The following is a 21,380-nucleotide window of genomic DNA, read 5'->3' as shown; positions in this document are numbered from 1 at the left end:
CAAGGGCTGGAATAATGTCTGTTTGCAGTCAGATTAGAAACTTTCTTAATGCACAGGGCATCAGGTTGAGTACTCAGGAACACTCTCACTTCAGCAGACGAAGATGATCAGCTTTGGACTGAGCACTGCCTTGGCCCCACATAACAAATCACACAAGCCAGACCCAAAAGGATCGAGCTGCTTCCAAGTAACACGCTGTGTTGCTCAAGAAGACCTGCAGAAACCAAAATATCCAGCTCCCAACAGGGTTAAATTCACACTATCAGGCATTCAGCCCAGACTGTCCGACATGCAAGGAGGCAGGAAACACACAACCTATGATGTGTAGAATAATCAATTGTCAAAACCAAGTCAGATTTGACACAGATATTAGAACTGGGAGATAAGGACATGAGCACAGGTATTAGAACTGTATTCCATGTGTTTGAAAAGTTAAGATGAGATATAGAACATATAAAAAAGACTCAAGTAGAACTTCTAGAGATAAACAATACAATGGATGGGATTGATAGCAGATTAGATACTACAAAAGAACAGTGACCATAAAAGCATAGCAATAGAAACTATGAAAAATGAAATGCATAGAGAAAGAAGAATTTTATTAATAAAAATGGAAAAGGATTATTAGTAAGCTATAGTACAACTTCAAGTGGCTCGATGATTTGTAACTTAAGCTCCCAAATGAAGGGGGAAAGAAAAAATATTTGAAGAAATAATGCCTCCCCCAAATTTCAAACTTAATGAAAACTATTAACCCAAAATCCAAGAAGCTCAATTAACTGCACAAGGAACATAAATAAAGACAATTGCACCAAAGACTATAATCAAATTACTCAAAACCAATGACAAAAAAAAATCTTAAAAAGTATCCAGAGATCATGGTTGCAGAAATTGACAAGCTGATCCTAAAATTCATAAGAAAATGCAAGAGACTCAGGATGGTCAAAAAATCTTGAAGAAGAACCAAGTTGGCAGACTCACAGTTAAAAATTTCAAAACAGTATTATACACGGCTACAATATTCAAAACAGTGTGGTAATGGCATAATGACAGACATCTGGATGAATGGAATAGAATTGCGAGTCAGAAATAAACCTACACATTTAATAGAAATTCGTTTCTGACAAGAGTTCCAAGACAATTTTATGAGGGAAAATAGTCTTTTCAACAAATAGTGGCGGGACAACTGGATTTCCACAGGAAAAAAATGAATTGGGGCCCTTACCTCATACCATGTACAAATATGAACTCAAAATGTACCAAAGACCTAACTAAATATGAGAGAAGAAAGCATAAGTGTAAATCTTTATAACTTTGGATTAGACAGTGGTTTCTTAGACGTGACAAGTAAAGCACAAGAAACCAAAGAAAAAGTAGATAAACTATACTCCATCAAAATTTAAAACTTTTGTGCATCAAAGAACAATCAAGAAAGTGACAAGACAACCCACAGAATGGGAGAAAAGATTTGAAAATCATATATCTGAGAAAACTAGGGCACGTGCTGGATGCTGGTGGGGGACCCCGATGCCCAAGGAGACAGGAAGAACCCCCAAGCAAACTGGCAGGACATGAGGGGACTGAGGGGGAGGAGAAGTGGAGGCTGGACAGGGCCAGTGCCCGTGAGGGGTGGCTGAGAGGGGAGGGAGGGGTTCCCATGCCTGAAGGGACCCGTGGGGGCTTGGATCAGAGGGGAGCGGGCCCGGCGTTTCCCCTGCCCAATCGGCTGGGGAAGTCTGCCCAGCTCTCGGGCCAGGTCCTACGCCCTCAGAGGTCCCCTCCAGGCCAGGTTGGTCCTGGGGATGTAGGAGGGAGGCCTGGGAGATCAGGAGAGGAAGGTGGGAGGGGCCCTCTGGGACTAGAGGAGCAGGAAAGGAGCAGAGGGCATTTGCCCCACCCACTCAAACCAAGGAAGCCTGCTGGGCTCCAAGGTGGGATCCCCCACCCTCTGAGACCAGAGGTGGGAGACATGCCTGGGCCCCTTCTGTTCTGTTGAACCTAAGCCCCATACCCCACAACCCCCAGGGCCTATTCCAGCCTTCTGGGTCCTAGACATAGGCCCCACCCACTGCCTAAACCTCGACCCTGCTTAGGCCCTGCCCTCCATAGCCAAGGCCTTTTCCACCTTTTATTTTTTCTCCTCCTCTTTTTTACTACTGTGATTCTGTTTTACCTTCCAGTTATTGTTTCATCTATATTTTTATTTTTATATTTTTTCTAACATATCTGTTAGTTTCCTAATCTAATTTTATTTTTTACTTTATTATTGTTCTTTTTTTTTTTTTTTTTTTTTTTTTTGCTGTCCTGTGTGGCTTGCGGGATCTTGGATTCACAAGATGGGGGTTGGGCTGAAGCTCCTGTGGTGGGAGGTCTGAGTCCGAACCACTGGACTAACAGAGGAACTCAGACCCCAGGAAATATGTATCAGAGTGAGGTCTCCCGGAGGTCCTCCTCTCAGCAACAAGACCCAGCTCTACCCAACAGCCTACAGACTTCAGTGTTGGAAGCCTGAGGCCAAAAAACCAGTAAGACAGGAACACAATCCCACTCATAAAAAAAAAAAAAAAAAGAGATAGCAAGAAAAATATGTCATGGATGAAGGGGCAAGGTAAAAACCTCCAAGACCAAATAAATGAAGAGGAAATAGGGAATCTACCTGAAAAAGAATTCAGAGTAATGATAGTAAAGATGATCCAGGATCTTGGAAATAGAATGGAGCCACGGATTGAGAAAATACAAGAAATGTTTAACAAAGATCTACAAGAACTAAAGAACAAACAAACAGATGAACAACAAAATAACTGAAATGAGAAATACACTAGAAGCAATCAATAACAGAATAACTGAGGCAGAAGAACGAATAAGTGAGCTGGATGACAGAATGGTGGAAATAACTGTCGAGGAGCAGAATAAAGAAAAAAGAATGAAAAGAATTGAAGACAATCTCAGAGATCTCTGGGACAACACTAAACACACCAACATTCGCATTATAGGGGTCCCAGAAGAAGAAGAGAAAAAGAAGGAGTCTGAGAAAATATTTGAAGAGATTATAGTGGAAAACTACCCTAACATGGGAAAGGAAATAGTCACCCAAGTCCAGGAAGCACAGAGAGTCCCATACAGGATAAACTCTAGGAGAAACACACCAAGACATATATTAATCAAACTAAAAATTAAATTCAAAGAAAAAATATTAAAAGGGAAAAACAAAAAATAACATACAAAGGAATCCCCATAAGGTTAACAGCAGATTTTTCAGCAGAAACCCTACAGGCCAGAAGGCAGTGGCAGGATATACTTAAAGTGATGAAAGAGAAAAACCTACAACCAAGATTACTCTACCCATCAAGGATCTCATTCAGATTCAACAGAGAAATCAAAAGCTTTTCAGACAAGCAAAAGCTAAAAGAATTCAGCACCACCAAATCAGCTTTACAACAAAAGCTAAAGAAACTTCTCTAGGCAGGAAACACAAGAGAAGAAAAAGACCCACAAAAACAAACCCAAAACAACTAAGAAAATGGTAATAGGAACATACATATGGATAATAACCTTGAATGTAAATGGATTATATGCCCCAACCAAAAGACACAGACTGGCTGAACAGATACAAAAACAAGACCCATATATATGCTGTCTATAAGAGACCCACTTCAGACCTAGGGACACATACAGACTGAAAGTGAAGGGATCAAAATAGATATTCCATGCAAATGTAAATCAAAAGAAAACTGGAGTAGCAATACTCATATCAGATAAAATAGACTTTAAAATAAAGACTGTTATAAGAGATAAGGAAGGACACTACATAATGATCAAGGGATCAATCCAAGAAGATGATATAACAATTGTAAATGTTTATGCACCCAACATAGGAGCACCTCCATACGTAAGGCAAATACTAACAACCATGAAAGGGGAAATCGACAGTAACACAGTTTTAGTAGGGGACTTTAACACCTCACTTACACCAATGGACAGATCATCCAAACAGAAAATAAATAAGGAAACACAAGCTTTAACTGACACAGCAGACCAGATAGATTTAATTGATATTTATAGAACATTCTACCCAAAAGTTGCAGAACACACTTTCTTCTCAAGGGCACATGGAACATTCTCCAGGATAGATCACATCTTGGGTCACAAATCAAGCCTTGGAAAATTTAAGAAAATTGAAATCATATCAAGCATCTTTTCTGACCACAACGCTATGAGATTGAAAATCAATTACAGGAAAAAATTGTAAAAACCACAAATACATGGAGGCTAAACAGTGCACTACTAAATAACCAAGAGATCACTGAAGAAATCAAAGAAGAAATTAAAAAATACATAGAAACAAATGGCAACACAAATACAACCACCCAAAACCTATGGGACACAGCAAAAGCAGTTCTAAGAGGGAAGTTTATGGCAATTCAATCTCACCTCAAGAAACAAGAAAAATCTCGAATAAACAATCTAACCCTAACCTAAAGCAACTAGAGAAGGAAGAACAAAGAAAACCCAAAGTCAGTAGAAGGAAAGAAATCACAAAGATCAGAGCAGAAATAAGTGAAATAGAAATGAAGAAAACAATAGCAAAGATCAATAAAACTAAAAGCTGGTTCTTTGAGAAGATAAACAAAATTGATAAACCCTTAGCCAGACTCATCAAGAAAAAAAGGGAGAGGACACAAATCAATAAAATTAGAAATGAAAAAAGAGAAATCACAACTGACACCGCAGAAATACAAAGGATTATAGGAGACTATTACAAACAACTATATGCCAATAAAATGGACAACCAAGAAGAAATGGACAAATTCTTGGAAAGGTACAATTTTCCATGACTGAACCAGGAAGAATTAGAAAATATAAACAGACCTATCACAAGTAATGAAATTGAAACTGTGATTAAAAATCTTCCGACAAACAAAAGCCCAGGACCAGATGGCTTCACAGGTGAATTCTATCATACATTTAGAGAGGAGCTAACACTGATCCTTCTCAAACTCTTCCAAAAAAATGCAGAAGGAGGAACACTCCCAAATTCATTGTACAAAGCCACCATCACCCTGATACCAAAACCAGAAAAAGATATCACAAAAAAAGAAAATTATAGACCAGTATCACTGATGAACATAGATGCAAAAATCCTGAAAAAATACTAGCAAACAGCATCCAACAACATATTAAAAGGATCATACACCATTATCAAGTGGGATATATCCCAGGAATTCAAGGATTCTTCAATATACGCAAATCAATGTGATACACCATATTAACAAATTAAGGAATAAATACCATATGATCATCTCAATAGATGCAGAAAAAGCTTTTGACAAAATCCCACACCTATTTATAATAAAAACTCTCCAGAAAATGGGCATAGAGGGAACCTACTTCAACATAATAAAGGCCATATAAGACAAACCCACAGCAAACATTATACTCAATGGTGAAAAACTGAAAGCATTTCCACTAAGATCAGGAACAAGACAAGGATGTCCACTCTCGCCACTCATATTCAACATAGTTTTGGAAGTCCTAGCCACAGCAATCAGAGAAGAAAAAGAAATAAAAGGAATACAAATTGGAAAAGAAAAAGTAAAATTGTCACTGCAGATGGCATGATATTATACATAGAGAATCCTAAAGCTGCCACCAGAAAACTACTAGAACTAATCAATAAATTTGGTAAAGTAGCAGGATACAAAATTAATGCACAGAAATCTCTGGCACTCCTATACAATAACAACAAAAAATCAGAAAGAGAAATTAAGGAAACAATCCCACTTACCATCACAACAAAAAGAATAAAATACCTAGGAATAAACCTACCTAAGGAGGAAAAAGACTTGTTCTCAGAAAACTATAAAACACTGATGAAAGAAATCAAAGATGACATAAACAGGTGGAGAAATATACCATGTTCTTGGATTGGAAGAATCAATATTGTCAAAATTTGTCACTATTGTCAAAATACTACCCAAAGCAATCTACAGATTCAATGCAATCCCTATCAAACTACCTACCAATAGCATTCTTCATAGAATAAGAACAAAAAATTTTACAATTCGTATGGAAACACAAAAGATCCCGAATAGCCAAAGCAATCTTGAGAAAGAAAAACAGAGCTGGAGGAATCAGGGTCCCTGACTTCAAACTATACCACAAAGCTACAGTAATCAAGGCAGTATCGTACTGGCACAAAAACCGAAATATAGATCAATGGTACAGGAGAGAAAGCCCAGAGATAAACCCACGCACATATGATCACCTAATTTACGATAAAGGAGGCAAGAACATACAATGAGAAAAGACAGCCTCTTCAATAAGTGGTGCTGGGAAAACTGGACAGCTACATGTAAAAGAATGAAATTAGAACACTCCCTAACACCATACACAAAAATAAACTCAAAATGGATTAAAGACCTAAATGTAAGACCAGACACTATAAAACTCTTAGAGGAAAACATAGGGAAAACACTCTCTGACATAAACCACAGCAAGATCTTTTTTGACCCACCTAGAGTAATGGAAATAAAAACAAAAATAAACAAATGGGACCTAATTAAACTTAAAAGCTTTTGCACAGCAAAGGAAACCATAAACAAGATGAGAAGACAACCCTCAGAATGGGAGAAAGTATTTGCAAATGAAACAATGGACAAAGGATTAATCTCCAAAATATACAAACAGCTCATGGAGCTCAATATCAAAAAACCAAATAATTCAATTAAAAAATGGGTGGAAGACTTAAATAGACATTTCACCAAAGAAGACATACAGATGGCCAAGAGGCACATGAAAAGATGCTCAACATCACTAATTATTAGAGAAATGCAAATCAAAAATACAATGAGGTATCACCTCACACCAGTCAGAATGGCCATTACCAAAAAGTCTAGAAACAATAAATGCTGGAAAGGGTGTGGTGAAAAAGGAACCCTCCTGCACTGTTGGTGGGAATGTAGATTGGTACAGCCACTATGGAGAACAGTAGGGAGGTTCCTTAAAAAACTAAAAATAGAGCTACTGTATGACCCAGCAATCCCACTACTGGGCATATACCCTGACAAAACCATAATTCAAAAAGACACATGCACCCCAATGTTCATTGCAGCACTATTTACAATAGCCAGGACATGGAAACAACCTAAATGCCCATCGACAGATGAATGGATAAAGAAGATGTGGCACATATATACAATGGAATATTACTCAGCCATAAAAAGAAACGAAATTGAATTATTTGCAGTGAGGTGGATGGACCTAGAGTCTGTCTTACAGAGTGAAGTAAGTCAGAGAGAGAAAAACAAATACCGTATGCTAACACATATATGGAATCTAAAAAAGAAAATAATGGTACTGATGAACCTAGTGGCAGGACAGGAATAAAGATGTAGACATAGAGAATGGACTTGAGGACACGGAGTGGGGCACGGGAAGCTGGGGCAAAGTGAGAGTAGCATCGACATATGTACACTACCGAATGTAAAATAGATAGCTAGTGGGAAGCAGCAGCATAGCTGCTGGGAGATCAGCTCGGTGCTTTGCAATGACCTAGAGAGGTGGGATAGGGAGGGTGGGAGGGAGACTCAAGAGGGAGGGGTTATGGGGATATATGTATGCATGTGGCTGATTCACTTTGTAGTAAATCATAAACTAACACAGTATTGTGAAGCAACTCTACTCCAATAAAGATCTATTACAAAAAAAGAAAAAGAAAAAGAAAATCATATACCTGATAAGGATCTATCGATAGTACCCAGAATATACAAAAAACTCTTACAACTCAAAATTTAAAAAACAAAGAATCTAATTTTAAAATGGACAAAGGATTTCTCCAATAAAAGATACACAAATGGCCAATAAGCACATGAAAAGATGCTCAATATCATTAGTCAGTAGGGAAACGCAAATCAAAACCACAATGAGATACCACTTCACATCCATTAGGATGGCTATAATTGAAAAGATGAACAAAAACAAGTGCTGGCAAAGATGTAGGGAAATTGGAACCTTTGTACACTGCTGGCAGAAATGTAAAATGGTGCAGCCTCTGTGTAAAAGAGTTTGTCAGTTCTTCTAAAAGTTAAACATAGAGTTTACCACCTGACCCAGCAATTCCACTCCTAGGTATAGATCCAAGAGAAATGAAAACGTATGTCCACACAAAAACTTGCACATGAATGTTCATAGCAGCATTATTCACAGTAGCCATAAACCAATGGATAAACATCATCCAATGAATGGATAAATCTTCCATATACAGTGAAATATTTTTCAGCCATAAAAAGGAATGGAGCACTGATATTTATTACATGGATAGACGTTGGAAACAAGCTCAGTAGGGCTTCCCTGGTGGCGCAGTGGTTGAGAGTCCGCCTGCCGATGCAGGGGACACGGGTTCGTGCCCAGGTCCGGGAAGATCCCACATGCCGCGGAGCAGCTAGGCCCATGAGCCATGGCCACTGAGCCTGCGTGTCCGGAGCCTGTGCTCCGCAACGGGAGAGGCCGCAACAGTGAGAGGCCCGCGTACCACAAAAAAAAAAAAAAAAAAAAAAAAAAAACCAGACATAAAAAAGTCACATATTGTATAATTCCATTTACATGGAAAATTCAGAATAGGCAAACCCACACAGACAGAAAACAGATTAGTGGTTGCCAGGGGCTGGGGGAGGGGGAATGGGGAGTGACCATCAATAGGTATGGGGTTTCTTTCTGGGATGATGAAAATGTTCCGGAGTTAGATGGTAGCATAACCTTGTGAATATATTAAAAACCACGGAACTATACATTTTTAAATGGTGAATGTTATGGTGTGCAAATATCTAAAAACTTTTAAATCCCAATAGAAAAGATAAGTTATGTACAGAGAAACAAAGATAAGAACGACATCATATTTCTCATTGGAAAGAATGCAAGCTAATAGATGGTGGAGAAACATCTTTAAAGTATGGAAAGAAAAAATTGTCCTAGCAAAAATATCCTCAAGAAAAGCAAAATAAAGACATTTTTCAGATATACCCACACTACAGAAATTGCTAAAAGATGTCCTTCAGGCAGAAAGAAAGTGTTACGAGATAGAAATCTAGACCTACATAGCAAAATAAAGAGCTTGGAAATGGAACTACTTAGGTAATTATGGAAAATCTCGTCTTATTTAAGATACTAGACTTGTTATATTTAATAGTTTTATTTTCCTTTTTGTTGACAGAATTATAGATTCTCATGCTGTTCTAAGAGATAATACAGAGATCCCATTTACTCTTCACCCAGTTTCCAGCGATGTTAACTTGTCTCATAGCTATAAAAGGTGACATTGCTATGATCCCTCGATCTTGTTCAGATTTCACAAGTTTCACATGAAGTCCACTGAGTATATGTGTGTTTGTTTAACTTTATGCAATAAAATGAAATTTTATCATAATTGTTGCACATGTTAATAATTTGTTCCTTTTCCTTGCCAAGTAGTATTCCATAGAATAGCCATACCACAGTTTGACAGTTGGGTCATTACCAGTTTTTGGCTATTGGGAATAAAGTTGCTACGAGTATTTGGGCACAGGTTTTATTATGAATTTGAGTTTTTATTTCTCTGGGATAAATACCAAAAAAGGCAATTGTTAGATCATACAGTAGCTACATAGTTTTGTGAGCAACTGCAAACTGTTTTTCAGAGTGGCTGCACCACTTTACACTCTCACCAGCAATGCACGGGAGATCCCATCAGGGAAATGGAAATAAAAACAGGCACATCTTCCGTGTGCTTATTTGCCTTCTGTATGTCCTCTACCTTGAAATGTATGGAAAGGTCTTTTGCTCCTATTCTAAGTGGATTTTTAAAAAAATTTTATTGTTTAATTTTGAGCTTTCCTTTACATATTTTTTAGTCCTTTATAAGATATGTGATTTGCAGGTATTTTCTCCCAACCTATAGCTTTTCATCCTCAACACCTGGTCTTTCTCAAAGCAAAAGGTTTGAACTCTGAGGAGGTCCAGTTTACCAATTTTTCCTTTTATGGGTCAAGTCTAAGCAGTCTTTTCCTAGCCCTAGGTCCTGAGGATCTCCTCCTACTTTTTTCTAAAAGTTTTATAGCTTCATATTTTACACTTAAGTATTTAATCCATTTTGAGCTAATTTTCACATAAGGTCAAAGTTCATATTTTTGACTACGAGTGTTCAAATTACTCCAGCATCATTTGAAATTCCATCCTTGAATCTGAAATTCTATCCTTACTCCATTTAATTGCTTTTGCATTTCTGTCAAAAATCAGATGGATATATTTGTACTGAAGCTGTCTAGGGCCCGCCAGGAATCAGGGACAAAGACCAAATATATATTTCTTATTGTGCCACAGTGCCGTTAACCACCCACTGTGCCCATGGGGTACCTCCAAACCTTTCCAGGTTCCTCCCCAGCCCAGCCACCTCTCAAGGGGGCTCCAAGAGAACACTCCATCCTCCACAGACATTCCAGCCCCAAATCCTGCCTGGCCTGAGGCCAATGGCCTCCAGCACTGCCTCTCCCAGCCAGGATCCCACCCTGACCCATCAAACCCGAGCGAGCACTCACGGTCCACACGGAGCTCCGCTTTGGTAGAGGACACACCCACGCTGTTCTCAGCCAGGCAGCGGTAGACACCCATGTCTGCTGGCACCACAGCTGTGATGATGAGCTGGTGGCCGCCCTGCTGGTCCTCACTGATCATGTAGTGGTCATTCTCCTCCAGCACCCTCCCGTCCTTGAACCAGCGCACACTGGGCACGGGCTGGCCTGTCACCACACAGTCAAAGCTCACGGGGTACCCATCCAGCACCTCCTGATTCTGGAGCTCAGTCAGGAACACCGGGGCTGGGAGGGACGGGCAGGGCATACGACACATTAGCCTCAGGCTCCCCCAAGTTGCCCCAGCTGCCAGCGGTTCAATGTGCGTGATCTGCACAGCACCCATTCACATGAGCGCTCACAGAATGGGCGGCTAAACAGAATTCTGTCTCTGCCAACTGAGCTCTTCCCTCCGCCCCATGCTCTAGAAGAATCCTCTCTTCATTAGCCTGGTTCCCAAGCTACCATGAGGCCAGAGAGATAGCAGACAGGAAATGGGGAAGAAGGGGAAGTAAAGGGAAGACCAAGGCTGGTTGTCTGGGATTGGAAGCACGCTAGTAGCTCAGAATTAAAGAGGAGGAATGATGCTGTGGGTTTTTAATGATACTCCCTTTGCTGTTCCTAGGGAGATGCAAGTAAACAGTGAAATGACTTTTTAATTAACTTTAGTTGCTGGAGTGGGAAATGGGGTTCCTGCTGGACTATGTGGAACCCCGCCTTTTGTACAGATTATATCTGAAACCCTCATGGGGGAAAAAATAACCCTAAACTCTAGGGTGTCAGGATTCCCGAATCCATTTCACAGAACGGAACTCTGAGGCTCCGAGAGGCTAATCAGTAGCAGGCAGAGCGGGGACTTCAGTTGAGCTCTGTCTAACCCCAAAGTCAGGGCTCCTCCCAGCTCAGTGGGCTGCATGTGCGAACAGCCAGAAGCTAAAGCCCCTTGAGCTAAACCTCCTTGAGTTTTCAGCTGACCCTGGTCACCGCTGCTGCTTTCGCTCTTCCTTTCCCCCCACCCCTGACCCAGGCAGCTTGCAGACTCACCTGCCTCTGCGGCCAGTACTGGCTCCGGAGGCGCTGCAGGGGTAGGGGCCCCCTTGCCAATGCGCATCTCCACCCCATGCAGCCCCTGCTCTGACAGGCTGATGTCCACTCTGTTGTCCAGCGTGCCAAACATGTCCCGGAAGCAGGTGGCTGCCCGGCGGGCCTCGGCAAGCGTCTCGAAGCGGATGCAGATGGACTGTTCATCTTCGCGGTATGTCTGCCAGTCCCCAGGCTCCTCGGGCTCTGCCTTGCCCTTGTCAGTGCTGAAGATCTCCTTGTCTGAAACCTCTGCTGGGCCCTTGGTGCGGAACAGGCGGTGCAGCCGCCGGGCGGCCCGGCGGAAGTTGTCATCCAGCTCACTCCCGGAGGAACTCTCGGTCTCACTCTCCATCCCACTGACCACCACACAGGCACTGTGGGCCACACGGCCAAACTTGTTGCTCACCTGACAGGTGTAGTGGCCAGCGTCGGCCCGGCCCAGGCTAGTGACCAGCAGAGAGCAGGTGCCATCCCCAAGCTGGTCAATGTGGTGGTGCCGGCCATCAGTCAGCTGCACACCGTCCTTCAGCCAGTGGGCATGCACATCTGTCTTGCTGGACACTACACACTCCAGACGCAGGACATCTCCCACCTGTGCCACGGTGTCCCCAAACGTGTGGCAGAACACAGGCCCCTCCTGCTGCTGTATCTCCTTCCGGACCTTATAACCCTTGAAAGCAGCCTGGATCTTCACTGCTGCCTTGTCCACGGATAGGTCACCCAAGTCCCCAACGCTCAGGTCTCCTGGTGGTGGGGGTACTGAAGCTGGCTTCTCCTGCTGCTTTTGTGGCTTCCCAGAAGGGGCGGCTGGGGCCTCAACCTGTGTGCACAGATAAGGTGGGGCACCTGAGGCCCGGGACAGGGAAAGGATCGTGTAGGGACACACACAGGGCAGGGGGAAGCAGAGCCCAGGTCTCCTGCCCCAGCTCCACGCCTTGCTCCTGCATGCCTGCTGCCTGCTCCCTGCTGTCAACTGCACTACCTTCACTGAGGCCAAATGCCTGATGGCTTCTGTTGCTTCCAAAAAGCAAGCCCACCCTCCCTAAAACTGCTTTCCCCAGAGCAGGACAGAGTTGTGAGAAATACCAAGGAGAGATAGGTTCCAGCTCTTCAGAAAAGAAGTTTTAACAGCCAGGTGGATGGATGGGTAGGTGGATGGTCGCTGGATGGGTAGATGAATGACCAACAGATGGGCAGATGGTGGGTGGATGGAAGAAAGGATAAACGGATGGTGGATGGACCGACAGACAAGAGCGGAGAGATGAATGACAGAGTGGCAAAGATCTAAGAGACCCAGGCCTCTCCTTGTAGGTCAAGCTGGAGACTCACCTTGCTGGCCAGTGGTGAGGCACTGGCCCTCCCAGCCTTCTTGAGGTAGGTCACCAGGGAAGGAGTGCCCGCACGGGACTCGTCGTCAGAGCTGGTGTGTGAGAGGTCAGCCTCGCCGGTGCGTGCCAGCTCGTCAGCCGTGGAAGAGTCCTCAGAGAGGTCGGGAGCCTCCTGCTCTACCTCCTGCCGCAGGCGCTGCGGGCGTCCGTCCTCCTCGGGCAGCTCGCTGATGGAGTCCAGCGTAGGCTCTCGGCTCATGCGGCGCTTCCGGGCCAGGGCCTCCCACAGGAGATGCAGGTCGCCTTCCTGGGCCGCCTCAGGGGGCAGGCTGGGCTGTGTGGGGACCTCATCTCCAGATTCTGGGGTCAGCACCACTGAGGAGGGCAGGAAACGGGTCAGTCAGGCAGGGACAGAGCCATAACCCCAGGCCGGCCTTAGCTACTGACCACGGTTCCCCTTATAGGCCTCTGCTGCCTGCCTGGGCCCCCAAGAGTTCTGATGCACCCTGCGTACAAGGTTTTCGAGGCTCTGAATGGCCCTCTCTAGGCCTCAGCATCCCCTGATCAACCCAGACCTCAGTCTTCCTCCTGCACAGGAGGGGATGACCACAGGGAACACCAGGCCAGGGTCAGTGCAGGTGTAGGGGGCTCAGAGTGGAGGGGAGCTGACAGTGGAGGGGAGCTGAGAGTGTAGGGGGCTCAGAGTGCAGGGGGCTCAGAGTGGAGGGGAGCTCAGAGTGCAGGGGATCTCAGAGTGCAGGGAGCTCAGAATGCTGGGAGCTCAGAGTGCAGGGGGCTCAGAGTGCAGGGGAGCTCAGAGTGCAGGGAGCTCAGAGTGCAGGGGAGCTCAGAGTGCAGGGGGCTCAGAGTGCAGGGGGCTCAGTGCAGGGGGCTCAGAGTGCAGGGGAGCTGACAGTGGAGGGGAGCTGAGAGGGCAGGGGGAGCTCAGAGTGCAGGGGGCTCAGAGTGCAGGGGACTCAGAGTGCAGGGGAGCTCAGAGTATAGGGGGCTCAGAGTGTAGGGGGCTCAGAGTGCAGGGGGGCTCAGAGTGTAGGGGGCTCAGAGTGTAGGGGGCTCAGAGTGTAGGGGGCTCAGAGTGCAGGGGAGCTCAGAGTGCAGGGGGCTCAGAGTGCAGGGGGCTCAGAGTGCAGGGGGCTCAGAGTGGAGGGAGCTCAGAGTGCAGGGGGCTCAGAGTGGAGGGGAGCTCAGAGTGCAGGGGAGCTCAGAGTGCAGGGAGCTCAGAGTGCTGGGAGCTCAGAGTGCAGAGGGCTCAGAGTGCAGGGGAGCTCAGAGTGCAGGGAGCTCAGAGTGCAGGGGAGCTCAGAGTGCAGGGGGCTCAGAGTGCAGGGGGCTCAGTGCAGGGGGCTCAGAGTGCAGGGGAGCTGACAGTGGAGGGGAGCTGAGAGGGCAGGGGGAGCTCAGAGTGCAGGGGGCTCAGAGTGCAGGGGGCTCAGAGTGTAGGGGGCTCAGAGTGTAGGGGGCTCAGAGTGTAGGGGGCTCAGAGTGCAGGGGAGCTCAGAGTGCAGGGGGCTCAGAGTGTAGGGGGCTCAGAGTGCAGGGAGCTCAGAGTGCAGGGGAGCTCAGAGTGCAGGGGAGCTCAGAGTGCAGGGGGCTCAGAGTGCAGGGGGCTCAGTGCAGGGGGCTCAGAGTGCAGGGGAGCTGACAGTGGAGGGGAGCTGAGAGGGCAGGGGGATCTCAGAGTGTAGGGGGCTCAGAATGCAGGGGGCTCAGAGTGCAGGGAGCTCAGAGTGCAGGGGAGCTCAGAGTGCAGGGGGCTCAGAGTGCAGGGGGCTCAGAGTGTAGGGGGCTCAGAGTGCAGGGAGCTCAGAGTGCAGGGGAGCTCAGAGTGCAGGGGAGCTCAGAGTGCAGGGGGCTCAGAGTGCAGGGGGCTCAGTGCAGGGGGCTCAGAGTGCAGGGGAGCTGACAGTGGAGGGGAGCTGAGAGGGCAGGGGGATCTCAGAGTGGAGGGGGCTCAGAGTGCAGGGGGTTCAGAGTGGAGGGGGCCTCAGAGTGGAGGAGAGCTCAGAGTGCAGGGAAGCTCTGAGTGCAGGGGAGCTCAGAGTGCAAGGGGCTCAGAGTGCAGGGGGCTCAGAGTGCAGGGGGCTCAGAGTGCAGGGGGCTCAGAGTGTAGGGGGCTCAGAGTGCAGGGGAGCTCAGAGTGCAGGGGGCTCAGAGTGCAGGGGGCTCAGAGTGCAGGGGAGCTCAGAGTGCAGGGGAGCTCAGAGTGCAGGGGGCTCAGAGTGCAGGGGGCTCAGAGTGCAGGGGAGCTCAGAGTGCAGGGGAGCTCAGAGTGCAGGGGGCTCAGAGTGCAGGGGGCTCAGAGTGCAGGGGAGCTCAGAGTGCAGGGGAGCTCAGAGTGCAGGGGCCTCAGAGTGCAGGGAGCTCAGAGTGCAGGGGAGCTCAGAGTGTAGGGGGCTCAGAGTGCAGGGGGCTCAGAGTGCAGGGAGCTCAGAGTGCAGGGGAGCTCAGAGTGTAGGGGGCTCAGAGTGCAGGGGGCTCAGAGTGCAGGGGGCTCAGAGTGCAGGGGAGCTCTGAGTGGAGGGGGCTCAGAGTGCAGGGGTCTCAGAGTGCAGGGGAGCTCAGAGTGTAGGGGGCTCAGAGTACAGGGGGCTCAGAGTGCAGGGGGCTCAGAGTGCAGGGGAGCTCAGAGTGCAGGGACCTCAGAGTGCAGGGGCCTCAGAGTGCAGGGGGCTCAGAGTGCAGGGGGCTCAGAGTGTAGGGATCCAACGCTTTAAGGAACCAGCAGTGGGCACCAAGGGCTGCATTGGCCAGGATCCCACTCAGAGAGCGATGTGACCTCAGATGCCAATGATGTGGGTTCTGACAGGAGGCTGAGCCACAGGGATCTGTGCATCTCCCCACCCCGGGCCTCAGTCTTTCTTGGTGTGAGGCAGTGTCCTCAGGAGGACCTCCTGCAGTTCCCCGAGAAAACCAGTGAGCAAAAGGGCTGGCCCACTCCACATCCCAGGGCTCCTCCCTCCACTGGGCACGCTGGGCCCTGGAAGACATACCCTGGAAGGCAGCAGCCGCCACAGAGACAGGGTCCCGTGCAGGGGCACAGCGATACTCGCCCTGGTCCTCCGCTGAGAAGTCCCGAATCAACAGCGTCTGCTGCCGACCCCGGCTGAGAAGCTGGAAGCGCCCACTGGGCTGGATGCGCTCTGTTCCCTTCAGCCAGATGACCTCACCAGCCTCGGCCACCTCACACTCCAGACACAAGTCCTCCCCAGCTGCCACCTGCCGGCTCTCAGGGGCAGGGGGTGCAGGCGTGGGCTCCTGGGGCTCTGCTGGGAGAAGTAGTCAGGAACAGGAGGGGTGCATCAGTAAGGACGTGGGCAGGGACCCCCAGCTTAGAGAGGCCTTGAGGTCTCCAGGCTGGACCCCCACCCTTATAAACCAGGACCAAGGCAGCAACTCACCAAGCCTCACTGTCTGGGGCAGGTACACAGGCTCCCCAGCGCCTGCCGCGCCCACTGCGGCCACACGGAAGCGGTAGGTCTCCCCGGGGACCAGGCCATCCACCAGGCACTCGGGCCCGGGCACCAGCTCGTGGCACAGCTGCCACTCTCCTGTGGCCGCCGCCTTCACCTCTACCCGATAGCCACAGAGACCGCCTCCGCCGTCATTCGTGGGAGCCACCCAAGACAGTGTCACGGAGCTGCCACTGCGCCCCACCACCTCGGCGTCCTCTGGGGGATCGGGGAGGCCTGCGGGGGCGGGCAGGAGGCACAAGGTCAGTGCAGCGGCTGGCAGTCAGCACCCGCAGCCCCGCCCACCCTGGGGTCTGCGGGTGGGGCACAGTATGGTGCACCCCTCACAGTCCTGTGAGCAGCTGTGCCCTACAGCCCGGCCTTTCTGAAGGGGCGAGGATGGAGCGTTTAAGTCACAGGAAGACTGTGTGCCCAGAGGCCACCGAGCGTGGGGGGCCACGGAGAGCCCCCAGCAGCCTCTGAAGCTGAAACCTCCTGCCCCCCGACCTGTCTCCCCGAGAGCCCTGGACCCGAGCTGCAGCAGGCAGACCCAAGCCACCCACCCAGCACAGTGAGCCTCGCAGAGGCCACGGCATCACGGGCGGCGAAGGTGACCTCGCCGGCGTGGTGCAGCCGGGCCTGGTGCAGCAGCAGGGTGTGGTGGCTGCCTTCGGCGGTGACTGTCCAGTCTGCGTCGTCAGGCTGCACCGAGGCTCCGTTTATGTACCAGGTCGCCTCACCCACCGGCACTGTCTCGCTGAGCGTGCAGCTGAAGCTGGCCCGCCCCCCGGCCAGCACGGCTGCGTCCCGGGGTGCCTCCAAGACCTCCAAGCGCCAGCCTGCGGGGCGGGGTGGCAGTGTGAGCTCAGGGGCCAAGGGGTGGCCTGTGGCGGGGCGGGGCTCGGAGACACCCATGCCAGCCCCTCCCGTCGCCCCCGAGAAGAGAAGGGCACCAGCCTCAGGTGGGAGTGGCCTCAGAGATCAACGTCCCCAAGGTTACCACCCCGTGCTCCTGTAGGCAAGTCTCAGAAATCGATGCCCTTCCCAGAGGCCCCAGCTTCCCCCTCCAACCCCGCACTCCACCCCTGACCAAGCAGCTGGGTACCCAGTGGGAGGAGTCTCTGAGACCCACGCCCCCCTGCTGCCCCAGCCCTGGCCTACTACCCACAGCCAAATATCCAGTGAGAGGGGTCTCAGTAACCTATGCCCCCTCCTAGGATCCCACTCCCCTCGCACCCCACAGTGTGATATCTCGTGCTCGTGGGAGGGTTCCAAGAGGCTCATGCCTCCTGCATCCCTGGCCTCAGCCCCTCCCCCTGCACCCAAGCAGTGAGGTATCCGGTATCTGGTGGGAGAGGTGGAAGAGTCCCAAGTTCCCACACAGTGGCCCTAGCCCACCCACCCCCGCCCCCTGCAGCGTGTGGTATTTGGTAGGATGGGTCTGAGAGACTCACACACAGCCTGTGGTCCCAGCTCCACCCCCAGCATCCCTGCAGTGGGTGATCCCATGGGAGGGGTCTCAGCGACTGACCGCCCCCCTACATCCCCACCCTCCCACACTCTTGCAGTGGGGTATCAGTGGGAGGGATCGCAGAGAACCACCCTCCGCCCTTGGACCCAGCCCACCCTCCCGACCCCACAACTCTAACCCCGGACTGTGAGGAACGCAGATGTCACCACGTCCCCCGCCAGGAAGGTCACCCGGCAGCTGTCTCGAGGCCGCAGGTTTTTGAGCAGCAGCAGGTGCCGCAGGCCGTTCTCAAAGTAAACCACCTCGGCGTTCTCAGAGGTGCGCACCGGCTCATCATCCAGCAGCCAGGTGTGGGCGGCCACCTCCGGCTGGGACAGGAGGCACTCGAACAGCGCCTCACCGCCTTCAGGTGCCTCCACGTTTTCCAGGCCTCTCACCACAGTGTTCTTGGCTGCAGAAAGAAGGTGGATCAGGGCGTTCTCAGGGTTTCTCCAGCCCAGCACCCCCAAGAGTCACGTGGAAGAGCCCCCCTCAGGACAAAGGGCCTAAGAGAATGCAGCCAGGTGGGGGGCGTCTTCCCGAGGCCCTGCCCATCCCCATGCCCTCACCAGCCCTGCGGCTGGGAAGGAGGGTCCTCCCCACCTCACATGTGAGAAGCCTCACGAATGTTCACAGCCTGAAAGTTCACTGGCAGCCACGGCCGGGCTCAAACCCAGACGGAGGTTTAGGCCTCTCAGCTTTGCTGCAGCATGGGGCTCTGGAAAAGTGTTCCATTCCTTTCCTCCCCCAGCCAGGCTGGCAGACCTGTCGGGCTCTCCCCTCACTCACTCAGATCAGACAGACCTCTGCCCTAATTTTCAGCCTGACCTAATTCTCTTGTACATACAGCCCAGGGGTCAGTCATAAGCAGCTATGCATTTTTCATGGAAGCCATGATGTCAGGCCTGGGCACGCCAAGCCCCAGATCCAGCTCAATGCCTGGTCCCCAAGGGCTTGCCACCTCCAAGAGTCAATTCCCATGACAGGCCACCTGGACCCAAGGTGATCCAGTGGGCTTCAAAGTCCACGGGGGCTTCCTGAATGAGGTGGATCTCTGAGGATGGGTAGGGGAGGTGTCCAGGCAAGGGAAGAAATAGGAGGGGACACCAAGACGGGACTGAAAAGGGATTCGTGGCAGGGGGGTAGCAGGGAGCCAAGCCAGTGGGGTGAAGGATGTAAAACAAGGTGGGGGGCGATAGGCAGGGGTAAGGGCAGGCAGGAAAGGAGCACCACATCACCCAAGGCTGTACAGGATGCTGGGGAGGTCTGGCCTTGACCCACACGACAGCAAGGAGCCACTGCGGTCACCGAGGGGGTGGCAGCCTGGCCGAAGCTCCAGGTCCACAGCCCCAGCTGCTGTCTGGGGTATGCACCCCGAATGGAACCAGCACAAAGCCCTGATGCTCCCTCCTAGCTCGTCCACAGAGTCCACACACCCCTCAGGCAGGGGTGCCCACTCTGGACAGGGGTCCCCGAGGAGTTAAGAGGGGAGGGCATCTCAGAGCAGAGGACCCACGGGGCCCATCCACATCCCTCTCCTTGCCACCCTCCTGGCCCTGGTCTGCTCACATCACAGACCAGACTCCCCCCCATAACCCTGGCTCCTTTCCTCCCTAGGTCAGAACTGACAGAACCAACGGGGACCTAGGAGTGCATCCCACATCTCCACTGTGCTTGGACGGCTGCGACCAGTCCCATCAGGGCTGCAGCAGCTCTCGGCCGCGATGAGATGGGTCGGGGACAGGGAGAAGGCTGGGCCTGCAATCAGCGCTGGAGTTCACCCACCTTAGCTGCTATCCAAGGATCAAGGCTGCTTTATTTCTATAAAAGCCCAGATATTAAAGCAGCAGTGGTGAGCCCCTGAGGCCTCCCTCCTGCCACATCTCCTGCTTCTCTGCATTTTGTTCTCTACTCCCTGCCTGAGGCCTGAAGGCTCTGCCCCAGATGTCCACAAGCCCCCACCCCCGCTGCCTCCTTCAGGCCCAGGTCCACACTGCAGCCCCTCCCCACAGCTCTTCTCACATTTTCCTTCAGCTCCCACAGGAATGTCACCCCCTGAAGGGAGAGAGTTTTGTCTGTTCACTGCTGTGCCCCCAGGGGCCAAAAAAATAGTGTTTAAAAACTTAAGTTATGGAACTAGTGTGTGAATGGGGTGTGAGCGACCTCAGGTGGCCAGTGGCCCAGACCAGGTCCCACCTGCTCTTCCCAGCTTGGATGGCCCCTTGACCACTGCCTGCCAGCTGCCAGCTCACTCACCACTGGGAACGTTTCAGGTTTTCCCCACTAGACAGTGGCTTCAGCCAAATGGCACCTCCGCCCCTGCAGAGCTGCAGCCCATTGTCTCCCCTCCCTGGCCCCCCATAGGGTGTCCTGGCTGTGTTGCAGGTAGGGAAGTGGGGCTCAGGGCGTCCTCTGAGTGACCAGCCCGGGAAGGGGCAGAGCTGGGGTCTGAGCTCAGTATTCGTGGAGCTCAGCCAGTGGCCCTCCTCTGCTCTAGGACACAGCCCCGTCTATGGCCACACAGGTCCCAGGCCTGCCCACCCGCCTGCGTGCCTGGAAGCTGCCTCCCTGCCTGCCTCTACCTCCACCCCTCCCCGACAGGCTGTGCTGGATACAGATTCTTCAAGCAGCCTCTGCCCGTGTGTTTTCTAGCTGTGCTGTCCTGTCAGGCTGCCTGGGGAGGAGGAGGGGTCTGGGTGGGTAGGCTCAGAGCCTAGGATATGCTTACTGGGGTCCCACCTTTCTAGCACGCTGTCCCTGCCTGCCATTTCACCACTATGGCTCCACGCGAGCAGCACCATGGCTGTGCTGGGCCTGGGGCTGCCCACCAGACGGCCTCACCTTGCACTTGCAGCAGGGCCACCACGCGGGTGCCCGCGGCCTCACAAGTATAGATGCCGCTGTCGCAGGGCAAGGCCGGCCTGAAGGACAGCCTGGCCACGGTCCAGTCCTGCTCTATGATGACACGGCGCCCATCAGCGCACACCTCCTGCTCGTCCTTCGTCCACGTGGCCTGCACGGGCCGTGAGTACTGGCAGAGGAGTTCAGCCGGGCCACCCTCCTCCACTGCCAGGTCCTGCATGGCACTGACCACTTCCACTGTGGGATCTGTCGGCCGACAGGCCAGGCACGCGTCAGCTGGAGCAGTGTGACTGCGGCCCACCCACCCTCTGCAGTCAGCATCAGCGACTCGGAGGCAAGCAAAAGCAGGGCTGTGGTAGAAGGGGGACTCACCCCGGTGACCCAGGGCCCTCCATGTAGGGCAAACCTTGCCCCCATACACCCCCGCCCACAGCAGACTGTTGGCTCAGTCTCCATCCACTGGGCCTCTCCTAGCCACTGTTTCCCCTGAGCCCTCGCTTCCTCTAGCCCAGGGCGCATGTTGCCC

At 50.5% G+C, this 21,380-nt stretch overlaps 1 protein-coding gene across 1 annotated transcript in view; it reads right to left on the bottom strand.

The window, feature by feature from the left end:
- Nucleotides 1–21,380, bottom strand: part of OBSCN (obscurin, cytoskeletal calmodulin and titin-interacting RhoGEF) — a 179,017-nt gene that overhangs the window by 28,854 nt on the left and 128,783 nt on the right. The window contains exons 61-67 of the mRNA XM_060144488.1: nt 18,132–18,404; nt 17,046–17,321; nt 16,432–16,719; nt 16,024–16,299; nt 13,014–13,387; nt 11,646–12,504; nt 10,569–10,847 (exon numbers count right to left, since the gene is read on the bottom strand). Coding sequence (XP_060000471.1) covers nt 10,569–10,847; nt 11,646–12,504; nt 13,014–13,387; nt 16,024–16,299; nt 16,432–16,719; nt 17,046–17,321; nt 18,132–18,404 — 2,625 coding nt within the window. The remainder of the gene's footprint in view (nt 1–10,568; nt 10,848–11,645; nt 12,505–13,013; nt 13,388–16,023; nt 16,300–16,431; nt 16,720–17,045; nt 17,322–18,131; nt 18,405–21,380) is intronic.

The sequence above is a fragment of the Lagenorhynchus albirostris genome, chromosome 3 (genome assembly GCF_949774975.1).
Source record: "Lagenorhynchus albirostris chromosome 3, mLagAlb1.1, whole genome shotgun sequence".
Taxonomy (NCBI): domain Eukaryota; kingdom Metazoa; phylum Chordata; class Mammalia; order Artiodactyla; family Delphinidae; genus Lagenorhynchus; species Lagenorhynchus albirostris.
The sequence above is the reverse complement of the archived record's forward strand: the minus strand, read 5'-3'. Positions and strand labels throughout refer to the sequence as shown.